The 24,258-nt window shown below is 39.8% G+C and overlaps 1 protein-coding gene across 3 annotated transcripts in view; it reads left to right on the plus strand.

Moving 5' to 3' along the window:
* Nucleotides 1-24,258, plus strand: part of ARK2N (arkadia (RNF111) N-terminal like PKA signaling regulator 2N) — a 98,357-nt gene that overhangs the window by 20,670 nt on the left and 53,429 nt on the right. For all 3 annotated transcript variants that reach the window (XM_006144415.3, XM_006144416.3, XM_027770263.1), the window contains exon 2: nucleotides 19,313-20,097. In XM_006144415.3, the coding sequence (XP_006144477.1) occupies nucleotides 19,383-20,097 (715 nt within the window). In that variant the 5' untranslated portion in view covers nucleotides 19,313-19,382. The remainder of the gene's footprint in view (nucleotides 1-19,312; nucleotides 20,098-24,258) is intronic.

The following is a 24,258-nucleotide window of genomic DNA, read 5'->3' on the forward strand; positions in this document are numbered from 1 at the left end:
CAGGCGCATACACATTATCATGAGTAATAAAAGAAAGTAGAATTATAACAGAAGCATTTTCTCTCTTGATTATCGCATCCAATAGCAAATAATTATTGAGCAGCTCTTTATTATAGGGTATCATACTAGGTAAGAATATGCTACAGAGTGGGAACTAGTAATTAAGAATGTGGATTCTAGATTGATTTTGGTTAAGATCCTGACTCTTCCAGAATATACTTGAGTTTGTGCAAACTTCCTAACCTTGTTATCTCAGCGGATATTGAAAGATCTTCAAGTTATCTCACTTGAAACATTGAAATTTTACAGAGGGAAGAGTTTGAGTCCACTGCCTGTGATCATTTTTGTTCCTTTTTATTTTTCTCATGTTCCTCTTGTTATTAAAGAGAGGTTTTTTTTTTTTTTTTTTTTTGAGAGGATTTTGTGATGGGGCATGTGTACTCGCCAGAAAGACAGAGAGAGACAGAGAGACACAAAGCGAGAAATCACCCCCAAGGGGGGATGGCCACAACATAATCCCTTCTCCTCCATTCTCCTCTCAGGATCTTGGGCATGCACGTACACGCTCCTGGTGTGAGTATAAGCCACTGGATCTGGGATTCAAGTTGTGGTCGACTACATGGTAGTCCAGCGGCATAGCTATTACTCCAACTGCTGGTCCCCAAAGAGAGGGTTTCTTAAAATAATTATTTTATTTAACTTTATTTTTAAATTTTAATTTGACCAGAGAGGGATAGAGTGAGCAAGAGAGAAAGAGAAAGTGAGAAAGCAAGCTCCACAGATTCAGGACTTGAACTGTAATCGGCCATGTGGGAATCCAGTGTCCCTAACTACCATGCCACTTGCTGGCCCCTTAAAGAGGTTTAAGAGGTTTTTTTTGGGACAGGCTTTTGCTATAGGGTGCGTGCGCTTGCTAGAAAGACAAGAGAGAGAGAGAAAGCGAGAAATCACCCCCCTAGGGGGAATGGTCTCGCCGCAATCCCTTCTCCTCCATTCTCCTCTCTGGATCTTGGGCACGCACACAAATGCGCCCAACGTGAGTTTAAGCCACTGAGTCCAGGACTCGAACCGTGGTCAGCTACATGGGAGTCCAGCGACATAGCCATTATGTCAACTATTGGTCCCTGTTTTCATAGTTTTTCTGGGTCTGATCTCATGAATGCCTAGAGTTCTTTATACTGTTCTTGTAGCACTTGTACTCATCCAGTTCATTTGTTTGACCTGGTAACTGCTCTATTACACTTACATATTATGGTAGTAGGTTTTTAATAGATAACTGCTATTGGTTACACCTGAATGTGAATATAAATAGAAACCATAATCACAGACCTACCATGTTGTTTGACAGAATAGATATTTGATACATGCTGCTTTCAATATTTTTTTTCCTGTGGGTTAGCCTATGGCTTGTTGGTTGGGTGAGCTAGATCCCATATGGCAACTATGTGGTTGGAGTCCCAAACCTGGTGACTTGAGAAACAACTGGGTATGTGTATGCAAGTCCCCGAAATTCCTAAAGGAGGAAGAGAGAGAGAAGGAGGAATTTTAGCATCATCATTCCCCTTAGGGGGCACCTTTTCCCTCTCTGTCTCTGGTGAGTGCTCTTGTCCTCTGGCAATTAAAAAAATAAAGATTTGGGGTCATTAAGTGGTAAGGTGGTTAAAGTGCTGAATTCTCACATGGCTGACTACAGTTCTAAGTCCCAGACCTGGAAGCTTGAAAATCACAACGTGTGTGTGCGTGCTTGCCCAAAATTCTGAGAGAGAGAATGGAGGCGAAGGGATTGTGGTGTTGCCTTGTCCCTGGAGGTGATTTCTGACATTCCCTCTCTGTCTTTTACCTCTGCAAGCGCAGGTGCCCTGTGACAAAAACCTAAAAAAAAAAAAAAAAAAATTGCTTATAGGTTTTGTTATTTTTATTGTAATGTGTTTATTTATGCCTCTTTCTTTTCAAAGAATTATTTTAACTTTATTTATTTTAATTTGACCAGAGAGGGACAGAGAGAGAGAGAGAGAGAGAGAGAGAGAGAGTGTGTGTGTGTGTGTGTGAGAGAGAGAGAGAGAGAGAGAGAGAGAGGAAGAGAAATTTGAAGAGAAAATGAGAAAGCAAGCTACCAGATCTGGGACACCAGGTTTTTGCTGTAGTGTGTGTGCACTCGCCAGACAGACAGAGAGAGACAGAGAGACAGAAAGCAAGAAATCACTCCTCGGGGGGATGGCCACGCTGCAATGCCTTCTCCTCCATTCTCCTCTGGGGATCTTGGGCACATATACACATGCACCCGGCGTGAGTTTAAACCACTGGGTCTGGGACTCATACCACTGTCGACTACATGGGAGTCCAGCGACATAACTATCATGCCAACTGCTAGTCCCAAGTAATCTTCTACTTTTTAGAGAGATTTTTACTATAGGCCATGAGCTCTCCCCAGAGAGAGAGAGAGAGAGACAGAAAGTGGTAATTACCCGCCGGGGGGATGGCCACACCACAGTCCCTTCTCCACTTGGGATTTCGGGCACACATTCACATGTGCCCAGTGTGAGTTTTAAGCTGCTTGACCCAGGACTTGAACTGTGGTCAACAATATGGGAATCCAGTGAACAAACCACTATGCCATCTGCTGGCCCCTGCAGTGATCCCTTTAATAAATGGAAGGAGTGCATCTAAAATAATAAAAATTACAGTATTGTAAACATGAAAACCAGTAACATAGCCATTTATTATCATTATCAGGTATTACATACCGTACATAATTGTATGTGCTGTGCTTTTATATGATTGGCAGCGCACAATTACCACAAATATGAGTAATGTGTTACTCTAGGATGTGACATCACTAGGCTAGGAATCTTATGGGCACATGAATACATTGCTCATGATATACTAAATGAAAAAATTACAAATGTAAAGTGAATGAATAAATTGTAGTTATACTGTGGAATATTTTGCAGTAGTGAAAATGAACTATGATTACATACTGATGAACTTCAGAGACATCATGCTGAACAAAAGCTTGACCCCAAAGAGTGCATAATTGCATACTTCTAGTTATGTGAAAGTCAAGGACAGGCAACACTGATTTGGTGTAGAAGGTCAAAATAGTGGTTACTTTTTGGAGGTCTAGTGACTGAGGGAGGCATGAGGGATACATCTGGGATACTGGATATGTTCCGTATCTGTATTATATGCACATTTTATACACATACATCAAATTGCATACTTAGAAGTTCATTTCTTAGTATTTGAGTCAAGAAAAATTTTTTATACAGGTTTTTGCTATAGGGTGTGTGTGCTTACCGGAGAGACAGAGACAAAAAGCAAGAAAACACACCGCAGGGAGGATGGCCTTGCTCCAGTCCCTTTTCCTTTTTCCTTTTGGGATCTTGGGCATGCATGCACATGCACCCAGCATACTTTAAGCTGCTGAATTTGGGACTTGAACTGCTGTTGACTACATTGGAGTCCAGTGATGTAACCATTATGCTATCTGCTGGTCCCTCAGAATGTTTTAATTTCCCAGAGAATGCATGTTCTTGCCAGAGAGAGAGAGAAAGTACCCTCCCAATGGGAGATGGTCACACTGCAGCTCATTCTCCAGGTATAGTCCCTTCTCCACTTCTCCCTCCCTTAGGGATTTTGGGCAAGCTTGGACAAGCATCCAGTGTGTTTTTCAAGCAGGTGGTCCAGGACTCAAACCAACAGTAGACCCTGGAGGATCTAGCCACCTTAACCACCACACCATAGGCTGGCCCAAATTTTTCTTATAAAGAAAAAAGAGCAGAGTGTTTGGCTGATTTGATTTAAGAGCAGAGTACTCAACCCCCATTTTATTAGTGGTCTGACACCTACTTACTACTTCTGAAAATTTGTGGATATAGATTGTATTTTTCTTCTTTTAAAAATTTTGCCAGAGGTCACATGCAGCTGCTGGAGAGAGAGAGAGAGGGAAAAAGTCACCCCATGGAGAATTGTCATACCTCAAATTCTTCTCCATTTCTTCCAACTTTAGGATTTGTGGTATGCACGCACACACGTGCCTGACATACTTTTCAAGCCCCTCTGGGTCTGGGACTCAAACTGCATAGTTGGCCATGTGGGATCCAGCTGCCTTAACACTACTGCACAGGCCATCTTGTGTGTATAGAGCTTTTTTTTTTTTTTTTTTTTGGAGAAAGCGAGTCAAGAGTTTAAATATTGCAAGTAAGAGTGGACCGATATGGAAGATTGGTATATAGTGTATTTCTTGTAGACTTTTTATGTTTGATGTTCTTTGGTCTCAGGTACAGAATTTTTAGTACTGATTTTAAATAAAATGAAAGACTGAGAAGAAAGTAGAAAAGTGTCATAAATTATATTCAAAACACTGTGTTCTTCAAAGGGAGATTTGTATAAACCCTATCACTTGGTATTTGAAGCTTGATTAGATAAAATAGCAGAAGGTGTCTTGTTTTTGCCCAATCCTGCATTTCAAGGAAGTAGACAGGCTAACCACTAAGCTTTGTTTTCCTTTTTATTTATAAACTTAAGTTTCTGGGAAAGTGAGAAAGCAAGCGCTCAGGTGTGGGACTCAAACATTTTCAGCCAGGTGGAAGTCCATTGCCTTACCCACCATGCCACCTGCCTGCCCCCAATAGTGACCCTCTTTAATTAAAGTTGTTTTTCTGTCTAAGCACAAAGCCTACTTGGTTCAGAGTATCTTGTTTAAAAGAGCAAAATTGGAAGTCATGGTTTACCTGATGCTAGCTTGTGCATGTGGAGAAGCAGAGTAAGTTCACTGGTTTATATAGATCATATTTGAGGTATTACCTACTTGTGTTTCTCATGGTTCTAGGGTACTAATGTACAATCAATAGATGCAAGGGTGCTAGCAGTTATACAGTGCCCCATTTACATGACTAAAGCAAAATCTTGCCCAGAAACAGTGTCATTAATGGGCTGTGCTTGTGTCAGCTTGTGGTTTCAACGGAAAAATGGCCTGTGGCAACAGTAAACTTGTAACAGCAAAGAGCTTCAGTTTGTATTCACAGCTAAGAAGGACAATACAATATTAGTTTATTAGTTCATTTTAATTGATGTTAATGATGATTGTTCACAGGGGATAAAATTGAAACAAGTGAAAGGCAAGCCTTCTGTTGAATATTTAGTGGTTTTATACATTACTGTGTCAAAACTCTCCTGAGGGTTTCCTGTAGTGCTTGGTCTTAGGCAAGACTCCATTAATCATGGTCCTTTCTCACACTTCTAAATCTATAGGAAGTTGTTATTTAGCTAGGAAGAGCATTTCCAGAAGGAACGTTTTCTGTGCGTTTTATAGATGTCTTTATGACTTTTTCCTCCAAAGATATCCAGTTTGTACAGGAAAGCAACTAGTTCTCACTGTTTTTTCCTTTCATGTCTGTTAAAGTCTATTTTTTTCACCCTGCCCTTCTTCCTGAAGAGTTGATGTATCTGGCTACTACCTATCTTTATATTGATGATGACCAACTTACAGATGATCCCTGAGTTAGGATGTTTTGACTTAACAATTTTCCAGTTTTATGATAGCATGAAAGTAATATGCATTCAGTAGAAACTATACTTCAGATTTTGAATTTTGGTCTTCCCAGGCTAGATATGTGGTAGGTACATCTCTTGTGATGCTGGTCAGCAGCAGCAGTAAGTTTTTATCTTTTCCTCTTTCAATATGATATTTAGTAAATTACATGAGATATTTAATATTTTATTATAAAATAAACTTTGTGACACATGATTGTACCCAACTGTGTGCTAATGTAAGTGTTCTGAACATGTTTGAGGTAGGCCAGGCTAAGCTATAATGGTTGGTAGGTTAGTGTATTTAATGGGCTTTCTACTTAATGGTATTTTATTCTTAATACTTTTTAAAAAAATTTTAAAAATTTGAATTAATTATCTTACATTCATTTACTGAGTATCATCACAACATTACAAAATGTGATTTCCCATCCAGAGTATACTACATAGTGGCTTAATCATACATGCTATCATCGATAATTTTCCAATTCTTGTTTCACAAATACACGTGTGTGTGTGTGTGTGTGTGTGTGTGTGTGTGTTTATATATATATATATATTTATATATATGATTTTTTTCCCCCCCGTTTCTCACCCTCTGCCATTTTCTACCCTCCTCCCACACTAACTCTGGTATCTACAGTTGTTTTTCATTCCTCCCCCCGACACACATTTTATTGATTCACAGAATTTCTTAAATAATATAACTACTTTCAATAGCAAGTTCAGCTGATATATACATATCTGTAAATACATGTCTGATGTTAGGAGTGAAACTCTGAGTACAATGAATATACTGTAAAGTAACACCTAGCTGATGCTATATGGCTTATTATGGTCATTAAACAAGTATTTTTTAATATCAAGAAAAGCAGTTTTTAGCTTTAATAAATCAAAGAAATGCTAAGGAACTTTGCTTACAACTTAAAGCCAGGAAACAGGTTAGGATTCTGTTCAAATAATAGTTACATGAACCTATCGGCAGCTCAAGACAGAACAAAAATCCTTAAAACCAGAAAACAAAGCCTTGAAGAAAATCAGCAATGTTTTAGTCTCAAGCCATAAAATTTTATTTCACCAGTTCATTCTCGTGTAGTTTATCTTCTGTTGTGCTCCGATCTTCCCGATTAAATTTTGGGATAATATTCAACTCCAGACTTGCCCCTTTGATTAAGTTGGCCATTTTCTCAGTTTTTGAACTCTTATTTCTGTGTGTCTGTATTTAATTCTCCTGGTATAGCACTTTCTTCAGAACTTCTTGGAGATCTGGTCTGGTGTTGGTAAATTCTTTCAGGTTTTGTTTATCTTAGAATGTTCTTGTCTTTTCTTCCCATATGAAGGATAATCTTGCTGGGTACAGTATTTTTGGTTGAAATTGCTTTTCCCTTAACATTTTATATATTTTCCCATTCTTTCCTTGCTCGCATTGCTTGCTCTCATTGTTCCTGATGAGAGGTCCGCTGTTGTTAGCCTTATGGGATATCGGCCTTATGGGATATCTTTTATAGGTAACTTGATGTGTCTCTCTTGCCAGTCTTAGTATTTTTTCTTTGTCTGTGGTTTTGGTCAATCTGGTTATAATGTGTCTTGGAGAAGATCCTCAGGTTGATTCTGTTTGGGGTCCTTTGTATTTCTTGGGACTGGATCTTTGAGTGTCTCTCTAGGTTTGGAAAGTTTTCTTGTAGGATTTCATGGAATAGATTATCAATGCTCTTATGAGTCTCTTCGCCTTCTGGGATACCAATTATCCGGATGTTTGATGATGTCTAGTCTTTCTTGTATATTCTCATTTTTGGGGGCAGTTTTCTCAGTCTTCATGGTGGACTTTTCTTGGCCAGTGATTCTATCTTTTACATCTGAGATTTGATTTGCTGTATGATCTAGTCTGCTTTTAATACTTTCTATTTTTTAGAATTATTTTATTTAACTTTGTTCACTTTTGAATTTGACCAGAGCTGGCCAGAGGGGGGAGGGAGGGAGGGAGAGAGAGAGAAGGAAAGTGAGAAAACAGCCAGGTCTGGGATTCAAACCATGGTTGGCTATGTGGGAGTCCTTAACCACTACAACACCTGCTGGCTCCCTGCTTTTAATACTTTCAAGGGAGGTTTTGACCTCCTGTATGTATTATAGCTTTCATCTCTAACAGGTCCATTTGATTCTTTTTATACTGTGCATTTCCTCTTTGAGATCTTGCAAGAACTTCCTCACCTTCTGGAACTTATTGGGTCCTTTCTCCTGCCTCTTCTGCTGTTCATTGTCGCTCTTCTCTTGCATCTCTGTTAGCTTTGTCAGTATGAATATTCTAAATTCTTTATATGACGCTTCCATGAGTTTCATTGTACTATCTGAGGATGAAGAGGAGTTATTCTTTTCTCTTGGAGGAGAGGTATTTTCTTGCTTTTCCATATTTTTTGTGATCCCGTGGTGATTGCTAGTTATCTGTTGATGGTTCGTTTCTTCTAATTCTTGAAGTTCAATCTGAGTGTTCAGAGGCATGCAGGAGGAGGTGATCTGCGATCTCTCTTCTGTTCCAATTTTCACTCTTTGTGTATCAGATTCAGTGAGAATTGAGGAATATTCTGACCCTAATCAATTCAGATGTTTGGATCCTGTTCTCTTGGACCTGTCCAGATACTTAGTGCGTAGAGCCTAGCAGCCAAGGAATAAAGATAAAGAAAAAAGGAAAAGAATTAGAGAAGAGAAAAGAAGAAGAAAAAATTAAATAAATAAAGAAGATAATAAAAACTTTCTATTTTAACTTTAAAAAAGCAAAAAATGAAAACTTCATGGCATGTAAAAGCAGTATTTCACAGATCAAGTTTAGTTTCCATCTCAGGAGGGGCTCATTTTCCTAAATGGAATGGGGAAAGGCACAAATTAGCACAATAGAGGAGGGACTTAGAGCCCAGAGAATATTTTACCTTAAAAAAAATTAAATATTAAAAAAAATTGAAAGATACAGAGAGATGGAGAGAAGGAGACAGAGGTATCTCTATGAATATAGAGGGAGAAATTTCAAAATGAATATAGAGGGAGAAATTTCAGTAGAAAATCTTCATTTTTAGTCAGTGAAAGCAATATTTCACTGCTCAAGTTCAGTATCCATCTCAGGATGGGCCTGGGTTTGTACCTTTTCCAGTAGAAATGAATCTGGAGGGAAAAGTCTCAGCAGAAAACCTTAATTTTTAGTCAATGAAAGTAACATTTCACAGTTCAAGTTCAGTATCCATCTCCCTTAATGGTATTTTCAACCTAAGATGATTTTATTGAGATGTAACCCCATCGTGGATATTTCTTCTTTTCTTTTCTTTTCTTTTCTTTTCTTTTCTTTCTCCCTTTTTTTCTTTTTTTTTGTAACTTGTGTTCCTATGAGCATTAATTCAGTCTGAATCCAAGGTGATTATTTCCCTACTACCAAAGTTTTTTTTTTTTTTTTTGGAGAGGTTTTCGCTACAGGGCGTGTGCGCTCGCCAGACAGACAGAGAGAGACATAGAGACAGAAAGTGAGAAATCACCCCCCAGAGGGGATGGTCACGCCGCAGTCCCTTTTCCTCCATTCTTCTCTCGGGATCTTGGGCACGCACGTACATGCGCCCGGCGTGAGTTTTAAGCCACTGGGTCCGGGACTCGAACACGGTCGACTACGTGGGAATCCAGCGACATAGCCATTACGCTAACTGCTGGTTCCCCTACTACCAAAGTTTATTTTTTAAAAAAAATTTTAAAATTTATTTTTCTTGGGAACAGCAGTTGGCATAATGGCTATGTCACTGGACTCCCATGTAGTCGATCACTGTTCGAGTCCCGGACCTGGTGGCTTAAACTCATACCAGGCGCACGCGTGTGCATGCCCAAGATCCCCAGAGGAGAATGGAGGAGAAGGGATTGCTGCGTGACCATCCCCTCTGGGGGTGATTTCTTGCTTTCTGTCTCTGCCTTTCTGGCGAGTGCATGTAAAAACCTCTCCAAAAAATTTTATCATTCTTGCTATTATTATTTTAATTTGTTATAGGACACATGCACTCACCAGAGAGAGAGAAAAGGAAAATGAGAAAGTGAACCGCCAGATCCAGGACTTGAACCACAGTTGGCCATGTGGAAATCTAATGCCTCAATCACCATGCCACCTCCTGGCCCACCACCATGCTTTTTAAGTTTTCTGTAGTCTATTTGTAATCATCCTCAGAAAGGTCTTCAGTTCCATTTTTCCCCTTTGAAACAGTTTTACTGGTCTGTTCTGAAGTCTTATCATGTGTCTCTTAAGTATCTGACAAATGTGCCTTTTAAAAATACCATTGTGATTTAAGTAATCATTTAATTTATAAGACATTAGACATTAACTTTGAGATTCACTCTGCTGAGTGTTGGGGGATATTTAAAATACAGTTCTTGTCCAGAAACTAACAACTTTTTAGAAATGTTTAACTAAAAGCACATTGTCTGTCTGTCTGTCTATCTATCTATCTATCTATCTGTCTGTCTATCTCCTGGGAACATAGGGTGTTTAGCTTTCTCTGAGAAGGTTAGCAAAGACTGGACAAGGCTGCATACTGGAGTATGCATTCATTTTACTCAAAAAATATTTGCTGCTTTTGTTCTAGGTACTGGGTTTAGTGCTGGGAGCAGTATTGACAGAGACCATGACAGGCAGTGTCCCTGCAATTATGAATTTAGAGATTAGTGGGAGACATAGATATACATTAATGACAGTTTTCTAGGAGTTATGAAGAAGTAAAATTGTATGTTATAACAGCTGCTTCAGTAGAGACTAAGGTGGTTTAAAACAGAAGAATTAATTTACTATTTTAACTTTATTATTATTTTTATTATTTTGATTTGTTATAGAGCACATGGGCTCACCAGAGAGAGGAAGAGAGAGGGAAAGTGAGAAAGCAAGCCGCCAGATCTGGGACTTGAACCACTGTCAGCTGTGTGATAGTCCAGCACCTTAACCACCATACCACTTGCTGGTCCCAGAAGATTTTATTTTTTTCTTTTATGAAAAAGTATGAACTGAGATGGGTCTATGGATAAAATTTTGGGTTGTCATCCTTAATACTGGGTTCCTTTCTTTTTGAGGGATTTTTGCTATACAGCATGTGCACTCTTCAGAGACAGAGACTGACAGAAAGCAAGAAATCACCCCCTCCGGGGGGATGGCCATGCCACAATCACTTCTCCTCCATTCTCCTCTCAGGATTTTGGGGGTGCACACACATGTGCCTGGTGTGAGGTTTTTTTTTTTTTTTTTTTTTTTTGAGGGGTTTTTTTTTTATGGGGGCGCGTGAACTCATCAGAAAGATAGAGACAGAGAGACAGAGAGACAGAAAGTGAGAAATCACCCCTGAGGGGATGATCACGCCACAATCCCTTCTCCTCCATTTTTCTCTCGGTACCTTGGACACATACGCACACACGCCTGTCATGAGTTTAAGCTACCGGGTCCAGGACTCAAACTGCGGTCGACTACATGGGAGTCCAGCGACATAGCCATTACACTAACTGCTGGTCCTCCTGGCGGGAGTTTTAAATTGCCAGGTCTGGGACTTAAACTGTAGTTGACTGTGTGGGAGTCTGACGACGTAACCCTATGCCATCTGTTGGGCACCAAATATAAAAGCTTTTAAATTTTATTTTTCTCTTTCAAAATTTGTTTTGGCTATACCAAATTCTTTTTTAAAAATTTCTAAAATAATTATTTATTTTAGTATTATTTTAAATTTGCTTTAGGGCATGTGTGCTCACAGAGAGAGACAGAGAGAGAGAGAAAGAGGGAGTGAGAAAGTGAGAAAGCAAGCCATCAGGTCCAGGACTTAAACCATGGTTGGCCACATGGGATTCCAGCACCTTAGCCACCAGACCATGTGCTTGCTGGACTATACTGAATTCTTTGTATCTCTATATAAATTTTAGAATTAGCTTGTGAATTTCATTCCCAGAAAGCATGCAGGAATTTAGATTGAGATTGCCTTGAATCTGTAAATCAATTTGGAGAGAATTATCTTTTTTTCTAATGATTTTTAAATTGAACTTTATTGATTTATTTATTTTAATTTGATGAGAGAGAGAAAGTGAGAAAGCAAGCCTCCAGGTCAGGGACTTGAACTGGGGTTGGCAGTTAACCACCATGCCATCTGCTGGCCCCAGAATTATCATCTTTTTTTTTTTTTTTGGTAGAATTTTTATTTAACTTTATTATTATTATTATTATTATTACATAATTTGACCAGAGAAAGAGAGAAAATGAGAAAGCAAGCCGGTAGGTCCAAGACTCGAACTGTGGTCAGCCATGTAGGAGTCCAGTGGGTCCAACCACCATGCTACCTGCTGGCCTTCAGAATTGTCATCTTAATGAAACTGAGTCTTCTAATTCATGAACAAATATGGAAGGTCTTTCTATTTAGATCTTTTTTTCCTTTTGAGTTATTTTTAGTTTTCATTGTCTTCAACTTACTTTATCAGCTTTATTCCCAGGTGTTTCTGCTACTGTTATCAGTATGATTATTGTAATTCCATGTTCAGAATTATTCATACCATTATCTAGGTATACAATTGATCTTTGCATATGTATCCCTTAGGCATACTGAACTTTTATTTTTGTTACGTCTAGAGTACTTTTTAAGTTTCTTTCATGGTGGGGAGGAGGAAAAAGAGGCCTTCTTGCTATTCTGTGATCTGCCCCTCTGCCCTCGAGTGAACCAGGATCATAAATGTGTTCAGGTTCAGTTGGGATCCAAAACTGGGCCTCCTATTTGGTTTCAGCGTTACATAGTGTCCTGTTCCTGTGTCAACACATCTGTACCATAATTCTAGTAGGTTTTTATTTTTAATTAATTATTTAGTTAGTTAATTTTTAATTTGACCAGAGAGAGACAGATAGAAAGGAAAAGTGAAAAAGCAAGCCGCCAGATTTAGGACTTGAACTGTGGTCAACCGTGTGGGAGTCCGCCATGCCAGTTTCTGGCCCGGTTCTAGTATTTTTATTATGGATTTCTTAGGGTTTTTATATATAAGATCATGTCATCCATGAGCAGTTTTCTCTCAGCTGTTTTCCTATTGTTTATTTCTAATTTAATTTTGCTTTTAGAGAATATAATTAATGTTTTTGTTTTGTTTTAGTTTTTGCTGTATGGTGCATGTGTGTGCATGAGGAAGAGAGAGATACAGAGAGAATAATCACCGCTGAGGGGGGATGGCTGCAATGCTGTCCCATCTCCTCCAGTTTCCTTTTGGGATTTTGGGCATGCACGCACATGCTCCTTGTGTGACTTTCAAATCTCTTTGTCCAGGACTCAAACCACACAATTGGCCGTAGATCCAATCCCCTAAGCACTGTGCCATCTGCTGGCTCTCATATGATTTTAATCCTTGAAAAAATTTATTAAGACTTGCTTTGTGGCCTAGCTTACGGCTATCCTAAAGAACGTTTATTCCGTGTTTGAAAACAAAGTGCAGTCAGGCTTGCTCCGTGGCCTGATGGTTAAGACAATTGGTTTATCACATAGCTGACTGCATAGTTTGAGTCCCAGACCTGGTGACTTGAGTAATTCTTGCACATATGCATGCATGCCCAAAATTCTGAAAGGTGGGGAAAAATGGAGAAGATGTTGGAGTGTGACCATTGCCCATGGGGTAATGCCTTCTCTTCTCCCTCTCTGATGAGCACATGCGCTCTCAAGCAACAACAACAAAAAAGGAATGTAATCACTGAGAGAAGTCATATATATGTTATTTGGGTTGAGTTGGTTGGTATTGTTCAGGACTTCTACATTGCTGATTTTCTGTCTAGTTGGTCCATGTAGAATGGGTTATTTATTTTTTTAAGAATTATTTATTCAGTTTTATTTATTCATTCATTTATTTTCACTTGACCAGAAAAAGACACACAGAAAGAAGGAAAGTGAGAAAGCAAGCCACCAGGTCTGGTACTCAAACCATGGTCGGCCATGTAGGAGTGTCTAGCACCTTAACCATACCACTACCTGCTGTCCCTAGAATGGGTTATTGAAGTCTTCAACTGTTAAGGTTGAATTTTCTGGCAGTTTTTTTTTTGTTGTTGTTGTTTTTTTTTTTTTTAAGAGGTTTTTGCCTTAGCTTACCAGAGAGAGAGAGCAAGCGAGACAGACAGAGACAGAGACTGAGGGAAAGTGAGAAATCACTTCTTGGGGGGATAGCCACACCATAATCCCCTGTCCTCCATTCTCCTCCTGGGATCTTGGGCTCACATGCACATGCTTCTAGCGTGATTTTCAAGCCACCCAGTCTGGGACTCGTACCACAGTTGGCCATGTTGGAATCCAGTGATGTAAGCGCTACACCATCTGCTCGGCCCTTATTCTGGCAGTTTTTGCTTCTTGTATTTTGACACTCTATAGTACATAAATAAATGCATATGCATCTATACCCCTGTTTTCCATTCCTACACTAGTAATTTTGTTTCTCTAGCTCAGCTCTTCTCTGAGATCTTTACCAGTCCATTTAAATACTCAGCTGATAATCTCCATATAGATTTCACAAAGGAGTCACAGTCTCATCATAGCCCAAACCAAGTCAGTGATCTCTGATCTACTACCTTCTTTTTAGCTTTCTCTACCTCAGTAAATAGCACCACTATTATTGTTGTCTTAAGTTCGTTTTGGCCCACCCACTGTGACATAGGGGTTAACACTAGTATCCTGCAGTGCTAGGAGCTATACAGCAAGCATGTTTTGGAATCTGGGTTGAACTGAAAAACAGGCAGCATGTGCATGAGTACCCAGGATCCTGAAAAGCTGGAGAGAAAGGAGGTCAAAGAATGAAGACATCCTATCAAGAGTGCTTTATAAAAAAATTTTCCAGAGAGTTCATGCACTCACCAAAAGCAGGGGTGGGGGGATGGTGAAGGGCAAGAAGGCATCCCCTGTAGGGAATAGTTAGGCCACAATCCCTTCTCCATTTCTCTCTCCTTTGGGGATTACGAGCACACACGCACATGTGCCTTGTGTGTTTTTCAAGCGGTCAGGGCCAGCCAGGTCTTGAACCACACAGTTCAACCCACATAACCACCAGACCACAGGCTGGCCTAAGGGTCTCTCTCTTGCGCTCTCACGTATACACACATGCTTCCTCTTGTTAAGGGGAAAAAAAAAAGACTTGAGACTTACCCTTGTCATTGCCTTCCTTTACTCACTATATCCCCATCATTCACTAATTCCTATCAATCCTACCTTAATTGTTTTCTAGCTTGTTGACTATTCTTCATCTTCTCCATCTCCACTAAGAGCACTCTAGACACAACCTCCACCATTTAATTAATTAATTAATTAATTAATTTCCAGAGAGGTTTTTTTGGGAGAGGTTTTCGCTATAGGGCGCGTGCGCTCGCCAGACAGACAGAGACATAGAGACAGAAAGTGAGAAATCACCCCCCCAGGGGGGATGGTCACGCTCCAAACCATTCTCCACTCTCCTCTCAGGATCTTGGGCACACATGCACACGCGCCTGGCATGAGTTTTAAGCGACCAGGTCCGGGACGCGAACCGCGGTCGACTACGTGGGAGTCCAGTGACAGCCATTACGCTAATTGCTGGTTCCCTAGAGGTTTTTGCTATAGGGCACGTGCACTTGCCAGGAAGACAGAGACAGACAGAAAACAAGAACTCGCCCCGCCCCCCTGCCATGGGGGTTGGACGTGCTGCAGCTCCTTTTCCTCCATTCTCCTCTTGGGGTCTTGGGCACGTATGCATAGGTGCCTGGTGTGAGTTTTAAGCCACTGGGTCCTCAGTCGACTAAATGGAAGTCCAGCAACATAGCCATTATGCCAACTGCTGGTCTCTATTTATTTATTTTAATTCATTTTTTAATTTATTTTAATTTGACCAGAGAGAAACAGAGAGAGAGAGAGAGGGAGGGAGGGAGAGAGGAAGGTGTGGGGCGGGTGGGTGTGAGTGAGAGAGAGAGAGAGAGAAAGAGAGAGAGAGAGAGAAAGTAAGTCACTTAGGTCCAGGACTCAAACCGCAGTCGCCCATGTGGGAGTGTCCAGCACTGTAACCACTACACCCCCTGGTAGCCCCATAAAGGAGAATTTTTTCTTAAAATATTATTTTATATAACTTTACTATTTGACCAGAGAGGGACAGAGTGAGAGTGAGAGAGAGAGAGAGAGAGAGAGAGAGAAAGAAAGAAAGCAAGCCGCCATATCCAGGACTTGTACTGGGGTCGGCCATGTGGGAGTTCAGCACCCTTATCTACCATGCCACGTGCTGGCCCCATAAAGGAGAATTTTTTAAGTGATGAATGAATAAATGGTCTAGTCAATGAATACAAGGGGTTGATGAGAACCAAGGAATAAATAATCAGTAAAGTTCTAGGGAAATGAGGAGATGAGCTTTAGTATTTGTATAGGAGGGGATTGCCTTTAGATTGAAGAGAAGAAAAGAATAGGGAAAAAAATGCTGTGCTAATAGGAAAATGTTGTAAGTGTTGTATAGTTTCTTCAACTGTAAATTCACTGCAAATTATTGAGAGCCCTTTATCCCATTTAGATGATGTAATAATCCCATTTGACAGTTTTATCATTTTCTACTGTCATCTACTCGAGGACTCCTACCAGAAAATTCTCTGCCCTGCCCCACCCCCAACCAAAATATATGCCCTTAAATCTAGTTGTTTAAAAAGATTAATCTTTGTGACACCATTTCTTATTGTGTTTAGGACACTTTTTATTTATTTATTTTTAGTTTTACTTTTTTTTTTTTTTTTTTTTTTTACTTGTTATTTCACTGCAGGGAGCTTTGTGAGAGCTCATATTTCCACTTCCTATGGTTTATCTCCTTCTATTTAATTAATTATCACAAAATTCTACTAGCAGGAGAAAAACTTAATAGAAGTTATTGATTAAACTTGATTCACATGGCCAGTAAAAGCCAAACTCCCTTTTCTTCCAAAGACTTATTTTTTTATTTTATTTTAATTTGGCCAGAAAGGGACAGAGAGAGAGAAAGTAAGCCTCCAGAACTTGAACCACAGTCAGCTGTGTGGAAGGCCAGTGCCTTAACCACCACGCCACCTGCCAGCCCCCTTCCAAAGACTATTATATCATAGTAGATTTTTGAATAGATAGTACTTGCATGTGATATGAAGTTCAAGAAGTACAAAACTGCATATGATACTAAGTCTTCTACTCATGTACTGTTATTCACTCTCTTTCCTTCCCAAAGTGTTCTGTTCTTTACCATTTTCTTAAATATCCTTTTAGAGGTTTTGTATCTGTAAACTCAGATAAATGTAATTTTGGTGTTTCTTTTTTCTTTTTTTTTTTTTGTTGAAGAGGGTTTTCCTATAGGGCACGTGCGCTCGCCAGAAAGAGAGACAGAAGACAGAAAGCGAGAAATCACCCCTCAGGGGGATCTTACCAAAGTGTTCTGTTCTTTACCATTTTCTTAAATATCCTTTTAGAGGTTTTGTATCTGTAAACTCAGATAAATGTAATTTTGGTGTTTCTTTTTTCTTTTTTTTTTTTTGTTGAAGAGGGTTTTCCTATAGGGCACGTGCGCTCGCCAGAAAGAGAGACAGAAGACAGAAAGCGAGAAATCACCCCTCAGGGGGATGGCCACACCGCAATCTCTTCTCCTCTGTTTTCCCTCGGGATCCTGGGCATGCATTCACACGCGCCCGGTGTGAGTCCATGCCACTGGGTCCGGGACTCGAACCACGGTCGACTACATGGGAGTTCAGTGATATAGCCATTACGCTAACTGCTGGTCCCTACATAAATGGTATAATAAACTTTTTTCATGTGGTAAGCTAACTGATGTTCTGTTTATGATTGATTCTCACCTTTTGTGATTGATTTGGCATATGTAAGTGGTTTTGACCCCATATTAGTTGGTTATTTAGGCAGCAGAAATTAAATAACTCTCTCTCTCTTTTTTCTTTAAGATTTTTTTGCTATAGGGCATGTGTGTTCTCCAGAGAAACAAGAGAGACAAAAAGTGAGAAATCACACCTCCCTCCCCATGGGGTAATGGCCACGCCACAATCCCTTCTCCATTCTCCTAGGGATTTTGAGCAGGCTTGCACATGCACTTGGAGTGAGAAATTAAATCTCATTTAATATTTAAATTTAAGGAACTCAAAATTAAAATAATTTTGTTTGATGTATGATACTGGAAGTCATTCATATTTTCATGTTTTTTTTATAAGACAAAAATAGTTTATGTTCATTGTTCATAGTTTACTTTTCAGCATGATGTTGTATTATGGACTTTGAAAAAGACCAAGTGTTGCTGCCTTCAAAAATAAAACTTTAGAGGGAACCAGCAGTTAGCGTAATGGCTATGTCGCTGGACTCCCACATGGTCAACCGCAGTTTGCGTCCCAGACCCGGTGGCTTAAAACTCACGCTGGGCGCGTGTGTGTGCCTGCCCAAGATTCCGAGAGGAGAATGGAGGAGAAGGGATTGCGGTGTGACCATCCCCCCTGGGGAGTGATTTCTCGCTTTCTGTCTCTATGTCTCTCTCTGTCTGGCAAGCGCACGCGCCCTATAGCAAAAACCTCCCCCCCCCAAAAAAAAAAAGTGGGTGGCCAGCAGCTGGTGTGGAAGTTAAGGCTGCTCAACCCCACATAGCCGATTTTATGATTGAGACCCAGACCCAGTGGCATGAAAATCACACCAGGTGCATGTGTGTGCCCAAAATCCCGAGAAGAGAATGGACGAGAAGGGATTGTGGTATGGCCATGCACCCTGAATGGGTGATTTCTTACTTTCCCTTTCTGTTTGTCTGTCGGTCTGCCTCAGGTGAGCACACATACCTTATGGCCAAAAAAATCCCAAAACTGTATTTGACATTTTTCCACTGTAAGCCACCCTTTCTTTGAAGATTTTAGTCTAAATTTCCTAGTTCAGTTTATGTAAGAGTATTTTTTTCATATTAAAATCAAAGCATACATTTAATTATGTCAGAATTTTGCTGATTGCTTTCTTTTTTTGGGGAGAGGTTTTTGCTATAGGGCGCGTGTGCTCTCCAGAAAGACAGAGACAGAGAGATAGAAAGTGAAAAATCACCCCCCAGGGGGGATGACCACGCCGCAATCCCTTCTCCTCCATTCTCCTCTCGGGATCTTGGGGCAGCAACCCCAACGCGCCCGGCGTGATTTTAAGCCACCTTTTTTGGAGAGATTTTCACTGGAGGGCGTCGCCAGACAGACAGAGAGAGACATAGATATAGAAAGCGAGAAATCACCCCCCAGGGGGGATGGTCACGCCGCAATCCCTTCTCCTCCATTCTCCTCTCGGGATCTTGGGCACGCACGCACACGCGCCCGGCGTGAGTTTTAAGCCACCGGGTCCGGGACACAAACCGCGGTCGACTACGTGGGAATCCAGCGACATAGCCATTACGCTAACTGCTGGTTCCCCCCGGCGTGAGTTTTAAGCCACCGGGTCCGTGACGTGAACCGCAGTCGACTACGTGGGAGTCCAGAGACATAGCCATTACGCTAATTGCTGGTCCCTGCTGATCCCTTTCTTGAGCACTTACAAGTTGTGAATCTGAAAATCCTTGCTTGGTTACTTGCTGACTTTACAAGTTCAGTAATAGAGGGTTAATATTGTATCATTTAGAGCAGCTGAATATACTAGGAATTTGATGGTATTAAGTCTTTTGATTTTATTTATACACATACACACATACACACCTGATGTGATGGTAATTTTTGCCACCTACTTGAAAGGTAGGCATGTTGTGTTGACTAAATCATGTGCTATGTCTATTTATTTATTTTATGTGTTTTCTACAGGTCACATTCCTGTCGCATCTTTGATATCATTTCCTAGACTCTGCCCCATGATTTAATGTGAAATTCTGAAATGAAGATGGAGGAGGCAGTGGGAAAAGTTGAAGAACTCATTGAGTCTGAAGTCCCACCAAAAACATCTGAACAAGAGACAGTCAAGGAGGAAGATGGATCTGTAGAACTGGAATCTCAAGTTCATAAAGACAGTGTAGCGGATTCTACAGTTCTTTCTTCAATGCCTTGCTTGTTGATGGAACTCAGAAGGGACTCTTCTGAGTCTCAGTTAGCATCTACAGAAAGTGACAAGCCAACTACTGGCCGAGTTTATGAGAGTGACTCCTCTAATCACTGCATGCTTTCCCCTTCATCTAGTGGTCACCTAGCTGATTCAGATACGTTGTCTTCTGCAGAAGAAAATGAACCCTCCCAGGCAGAAACAGCAGCAGAAGGAGACCCTTCAGGAGTATCTGGTGCCACAGTTGGGCGCAAGTCTAGGCGGTCCCGGTCTGAAAGTGAAACATCCACCATGGCGGCCAAGAAAAACCGGCAATCCAGTGATAAACAGAATGGCCGAGTTGCCAAGGTTAAAGGTCATCGGAGCCAAAAGCACAAGGAGAGGATCAGGCTACTGAGGCAGAAACGAGAGGCTGCTGCAAGGAAGAAATACAACCTGCTGCAGGACAGTAGTACCAGTGACAGTGACCTGACTTGTGACTCAAGCACCAGCTCGTCAGATGATGATGAAGAGGTTTCAGGGAGCAGCAAGACAATCACTGCAGAGATACCAGGTAGAGGATGTTTTTTAAACTGACTGTAAAGCACCTGATGGCATTTCTCAGCTGTCAGGTTCAGTTAGTGACACTTGAAAAAAAAAAATCCAAGAGACCTGCAGCTCTATGTAAATTTGAAGACTGCAGTCTATTAACAGAGACATGGCCATTTTAACCTGTTCTGAGGTTTCCAGTGCACTTTAGCACATCAGCAAAAAAAAAAAAAAAAAGGTTAATGATAGGGACAACATTATTTTTAAGTAATGGAATTTCTCATAAGTCTTTTTCTCTGTATTACATTACCTGAACTCCCATCATTGCCCTTTTAGCATGCATAAATTTAATACTCACTGTTCTCCTCAGGAATAGGCACCTTGCTTTATTATATAGCCATTGCTTTTGAGGTTACGGTGTCTGAGATAACTTGTTCTATCTTTTTCTTAAAGTTTTCTGGTAACTATTTCTCCTAAAATAGTAGTTTTACGTGCCCACCCTTCAGTGCATGATAAGCTAGTTTTTCTTGTTGCACATTTTTCTATTTTAAGTTGTCACTTGTATCAAAAGAATGTTTTTTGAAGAATTTCCCCTTAATCTTCCAAGCTAAAAAAGTATGTTAGAATCTGCTTGTTCCAACTCTTATTGATATAAGGGTATGTAATTTACTACATGTTTGACATACTTGCTTTTCCCAGTACTATCATATCTGGTACTATGTCCTACAAAGTCAGTCTTGAGATTTCATAGTGGAAAAAGGATATCTGAAGTGGTGAATTCTCCTATTGAAGAGATTCTTACGATTAGGAGTATTTCGTAAACTACCTGGTGTTTAATAGATCATGACAGCAATGTTTATTGCTTCTGTAGAATTAAAGAGTAATAAAAGGGGGGGAAGCAGTTAAAGAGGGGGAAGTTTTGGTTTCTTGAAGTTTTATAGGTGGTTATGGTTTTTCTCTCTAGTTTTCTGTTTCTATGTGTGAAGACAGCATATTGCTGCTATATAAAGACTATTTCGAGAAAAATCATATTGTTTAATTAGCCTATAACTAATCAAACTTACATAAATTCTATAAGAAAATGATTGATTTTAAAGCACTTTATAGGTGTTCAACATAAAATAATAAAAGCTGCTTTCACATATATATTACATATGAGTTTTAAACCATTTTAGAAATGCTTTTTACTTCTATTATTGATACTGAATTATTTTCATAGTTCTTTCTATTACAGTATTGAGAAGGGAATTAAATTGAAGCTCATCAGTTGAATGCATGAGGGAAGCAGGCTTTGGGGTTGTTCTAAGGCAGGCTGTAGGTATATTTTAGTTTTATATTTAATAATATGTGTATTTTTTACTGCCAAGAGGGCACATGTGCCCACCAGAGAGACAGAGAGGGAGAAAGGCCTTTCTGATGGCGTGCTGCCATGGCTGCAGTCCCTTCTCCATTTCTCCTTCTTGTAGGGATTTTGGGCATGAATGTACATGCTTCAGGTATGTTTTTCAAGCCATTGGAGCTGGGATTCAAACCACTGTTGGCCAGGTGGGATTTAGCTCCCTTAACCATTAGGCTTTGGGGCTGGCTCTTTAGTAATTTTCCTTTTGGAAAAGATTATTTATTTAATTTTATTCATCATCGTCATTATTATTAATGTTTTAAATTTGACCAGAAAGAGAGAGACAGAGTGTGAAAGAGAGGGAAAATGAGAAAGCAAACTGCCAGGTCTGGGACTCAAACCACACTTGGCCATGTGTGAGTCCAGCTCCCCAACCACCATGTCACCTGCCAGCACCATTTAATAATATTTTTAAGACATCTCTAACAGCTATACAATTATTTATACATTCATATATCCCGTTCTAATCTGTTAATCAAGCTCATGATGTAGCTTTTGATATAGTACAATTTCACTTACTAAACAAGTTTTTAAATAACTACCCCAATTCTTTGTCTTTTTTGGGCAAAAAGAGAAGATCTTTCAAAATCTCTTTGAAGATAGAACCCCATTGTAGAGATGACGTGAGATATGTCTTCATGGGCATTCTCTTTGATTGGCTTTCATAGATTAGAAATACTTTGTTCATATTTTCCTAACCTCTTTGCTAATTGACTGTCTTTTTTTTTTTGGAGAGGTTTTGGGGGTTAGCCACGCTGCAATCCTCCTCCATTCTCCTCTTGGGATCTTGACCACCACGCAAATGCGCCCAATGTGAGTTTAGTCCAGCGACATAGCCATTACGCTAACTGCTGGTCCCAACTAATTGACTGTCTTGATCTTCTTTTTTTTTTTTTTTTGAGAGGTTTTTGCCATAGGGCACGCACACTCCTCAGACAGGTAGAGACAGAGAGACGGAAAGCGAGAAATCACTCCCCCACCCCCGCCCCCGGCGGGGATGGCCACGCCACAGTCCCTTCTCTTCCATTCTCCTCTTGGGATCTTGGGCACGCATGCACATGCGCCCGGTGTGAGTTCAAGCCACCGGGTCCAGGACTTGAACCACAGTTGACTATGTGGGAGTTCAGCGACATAGCCATTACACTAACGGCTGGTCCCTGTCTTGATCATTTTTGAAAACTTCTGAAACTCCAGTATTCTGTTAGTCTGTTCTCAATTGTAGCCAAACACCAAAGTAAAATGATCTAAATCCATAATTTAATATCTTTTTTTCACACTGTTTAGTAAATTTGTGCTTTGAAAATATGTAGGGTTTTCTAAGATAATCATTGGGAATCAAATGCTATGTTAAGGTGCAGGCCCCCTATATATGTCTTCCTGTGCTATATGCTCACTTGTGGGAGGTGCTTTCACTTAAGACAGGTGTGAATGTTTTTTTCTGAATTATGCAAAGCAGCAAAGATGAAACAGCCTACAGTTTAAATATTAGGAATTTCAGTTCAATGGTCCATATTGTCATCTTTGGAAATTTGTGACATAGTGCTTTTTATTTTGTTTTAAGAGAAATTTTTGCTATAGGGCACGTGCGCTTGCCAGAGAGACAGATGGAGACAGAAAGCGAGAAATCATACCCCAAGGGGAATGGCCATGCCGCAGCCCCTGCTACTCTGCTCTCCTCTCAGGATTTTGGGCGCACACACGTAAATGAATTTTAAGTCACTGGGTCTGGGACTCAAACCAGTGATGTAACCATTACGCCATCTGCTGGTCCCATATTTTAATAGTTAACTATTTTTCAGTTTCTTGAGTCACATTCTGACTTTGGGGACTAGAAGGGGTTCACACTTAACTTTTTAGAAGAGCAGTTGTTGAAAAGGTGTATACACTGTAAAGATAAGATCAATTACGAACTGATTTGAGTGCAACAACGTGGCCATTCAGGTGAACTTAAACTGGGCGTGCCTAGTAGAATTTCTTGGATTTTGAAATTTGAATCTAGTTGTTTACTCAGAATGGAAACCAAATGGGGAAGTAGAAATTGAAATTCTTGCTATTTTCTCTTTCAACAAGGTATAACCAATTTAGTAATTCAGAAAGTGGTTTATTTATAAACTTTTTTGTTTGGAAGAAACTTAAAAGTTGAATGTATTATCCTAAATCTTCTCATACCAAATAATTTAACAATCAATGCATTTTCTTTTAATGAGTACAAATAATTAATTTGGTAGACTGATATATAGTACATGATTATGCTTAATAATTGAGCTTGATATCTGGGCAACAGCTGTTTACAAAGTTTTTTTTTTTCATAGTTAGCACTTTTCAAAGTTAGCAGACAGGCCGCTTTCTTGAAGTGTTTGGAAATAATATTGATGTTTTAAGTATACCTTTGGAAGCATCATCAAAATCATTGTCAGTACTTTCTTTGGAGAAGTTAGACATGAGCAAAACTAAGATATTTTACAGTAAATTTACAGCATTTTATAGTGATTCAATGTAAAAATATATGGTGGTTACTTTGAACATTCAAGACTTGATTAGTGTCTACTTTATAGATAATAATTATAATCTTTTCATGCTTTGGTCATTCCTTGCAATTTTATGATAAGAGACTAGCTCTATAAAGTCTGCTTTTGGAGAGATTATGATTTTCATCACTGTAATAATTGACATTAGATTTCACTCAATTCAATAAATTAATTCTCTGAACAGACAGACATATGTATTCATTAATGTACATGGACAAAGAGGAAAAGTTTCTCCAGTAATTCCTGTTTTTTGTAAATA

This window comes from Tupaia chinensis, unplaced genomic scaffold (genome assembly GCF_000334495.1).
Source record: "Tupaia chinensis unplaced genomic scaffold, TupChi_1.0 Scaffold000119_2, whole genome shotgun sequence".
Classification (NCBI taxonomy): Eukaryota; Metazoa; Chordata; class Mammalia; order Scandentia; family Tupaiidae; genus Tupaia; species Tupaia belangeri.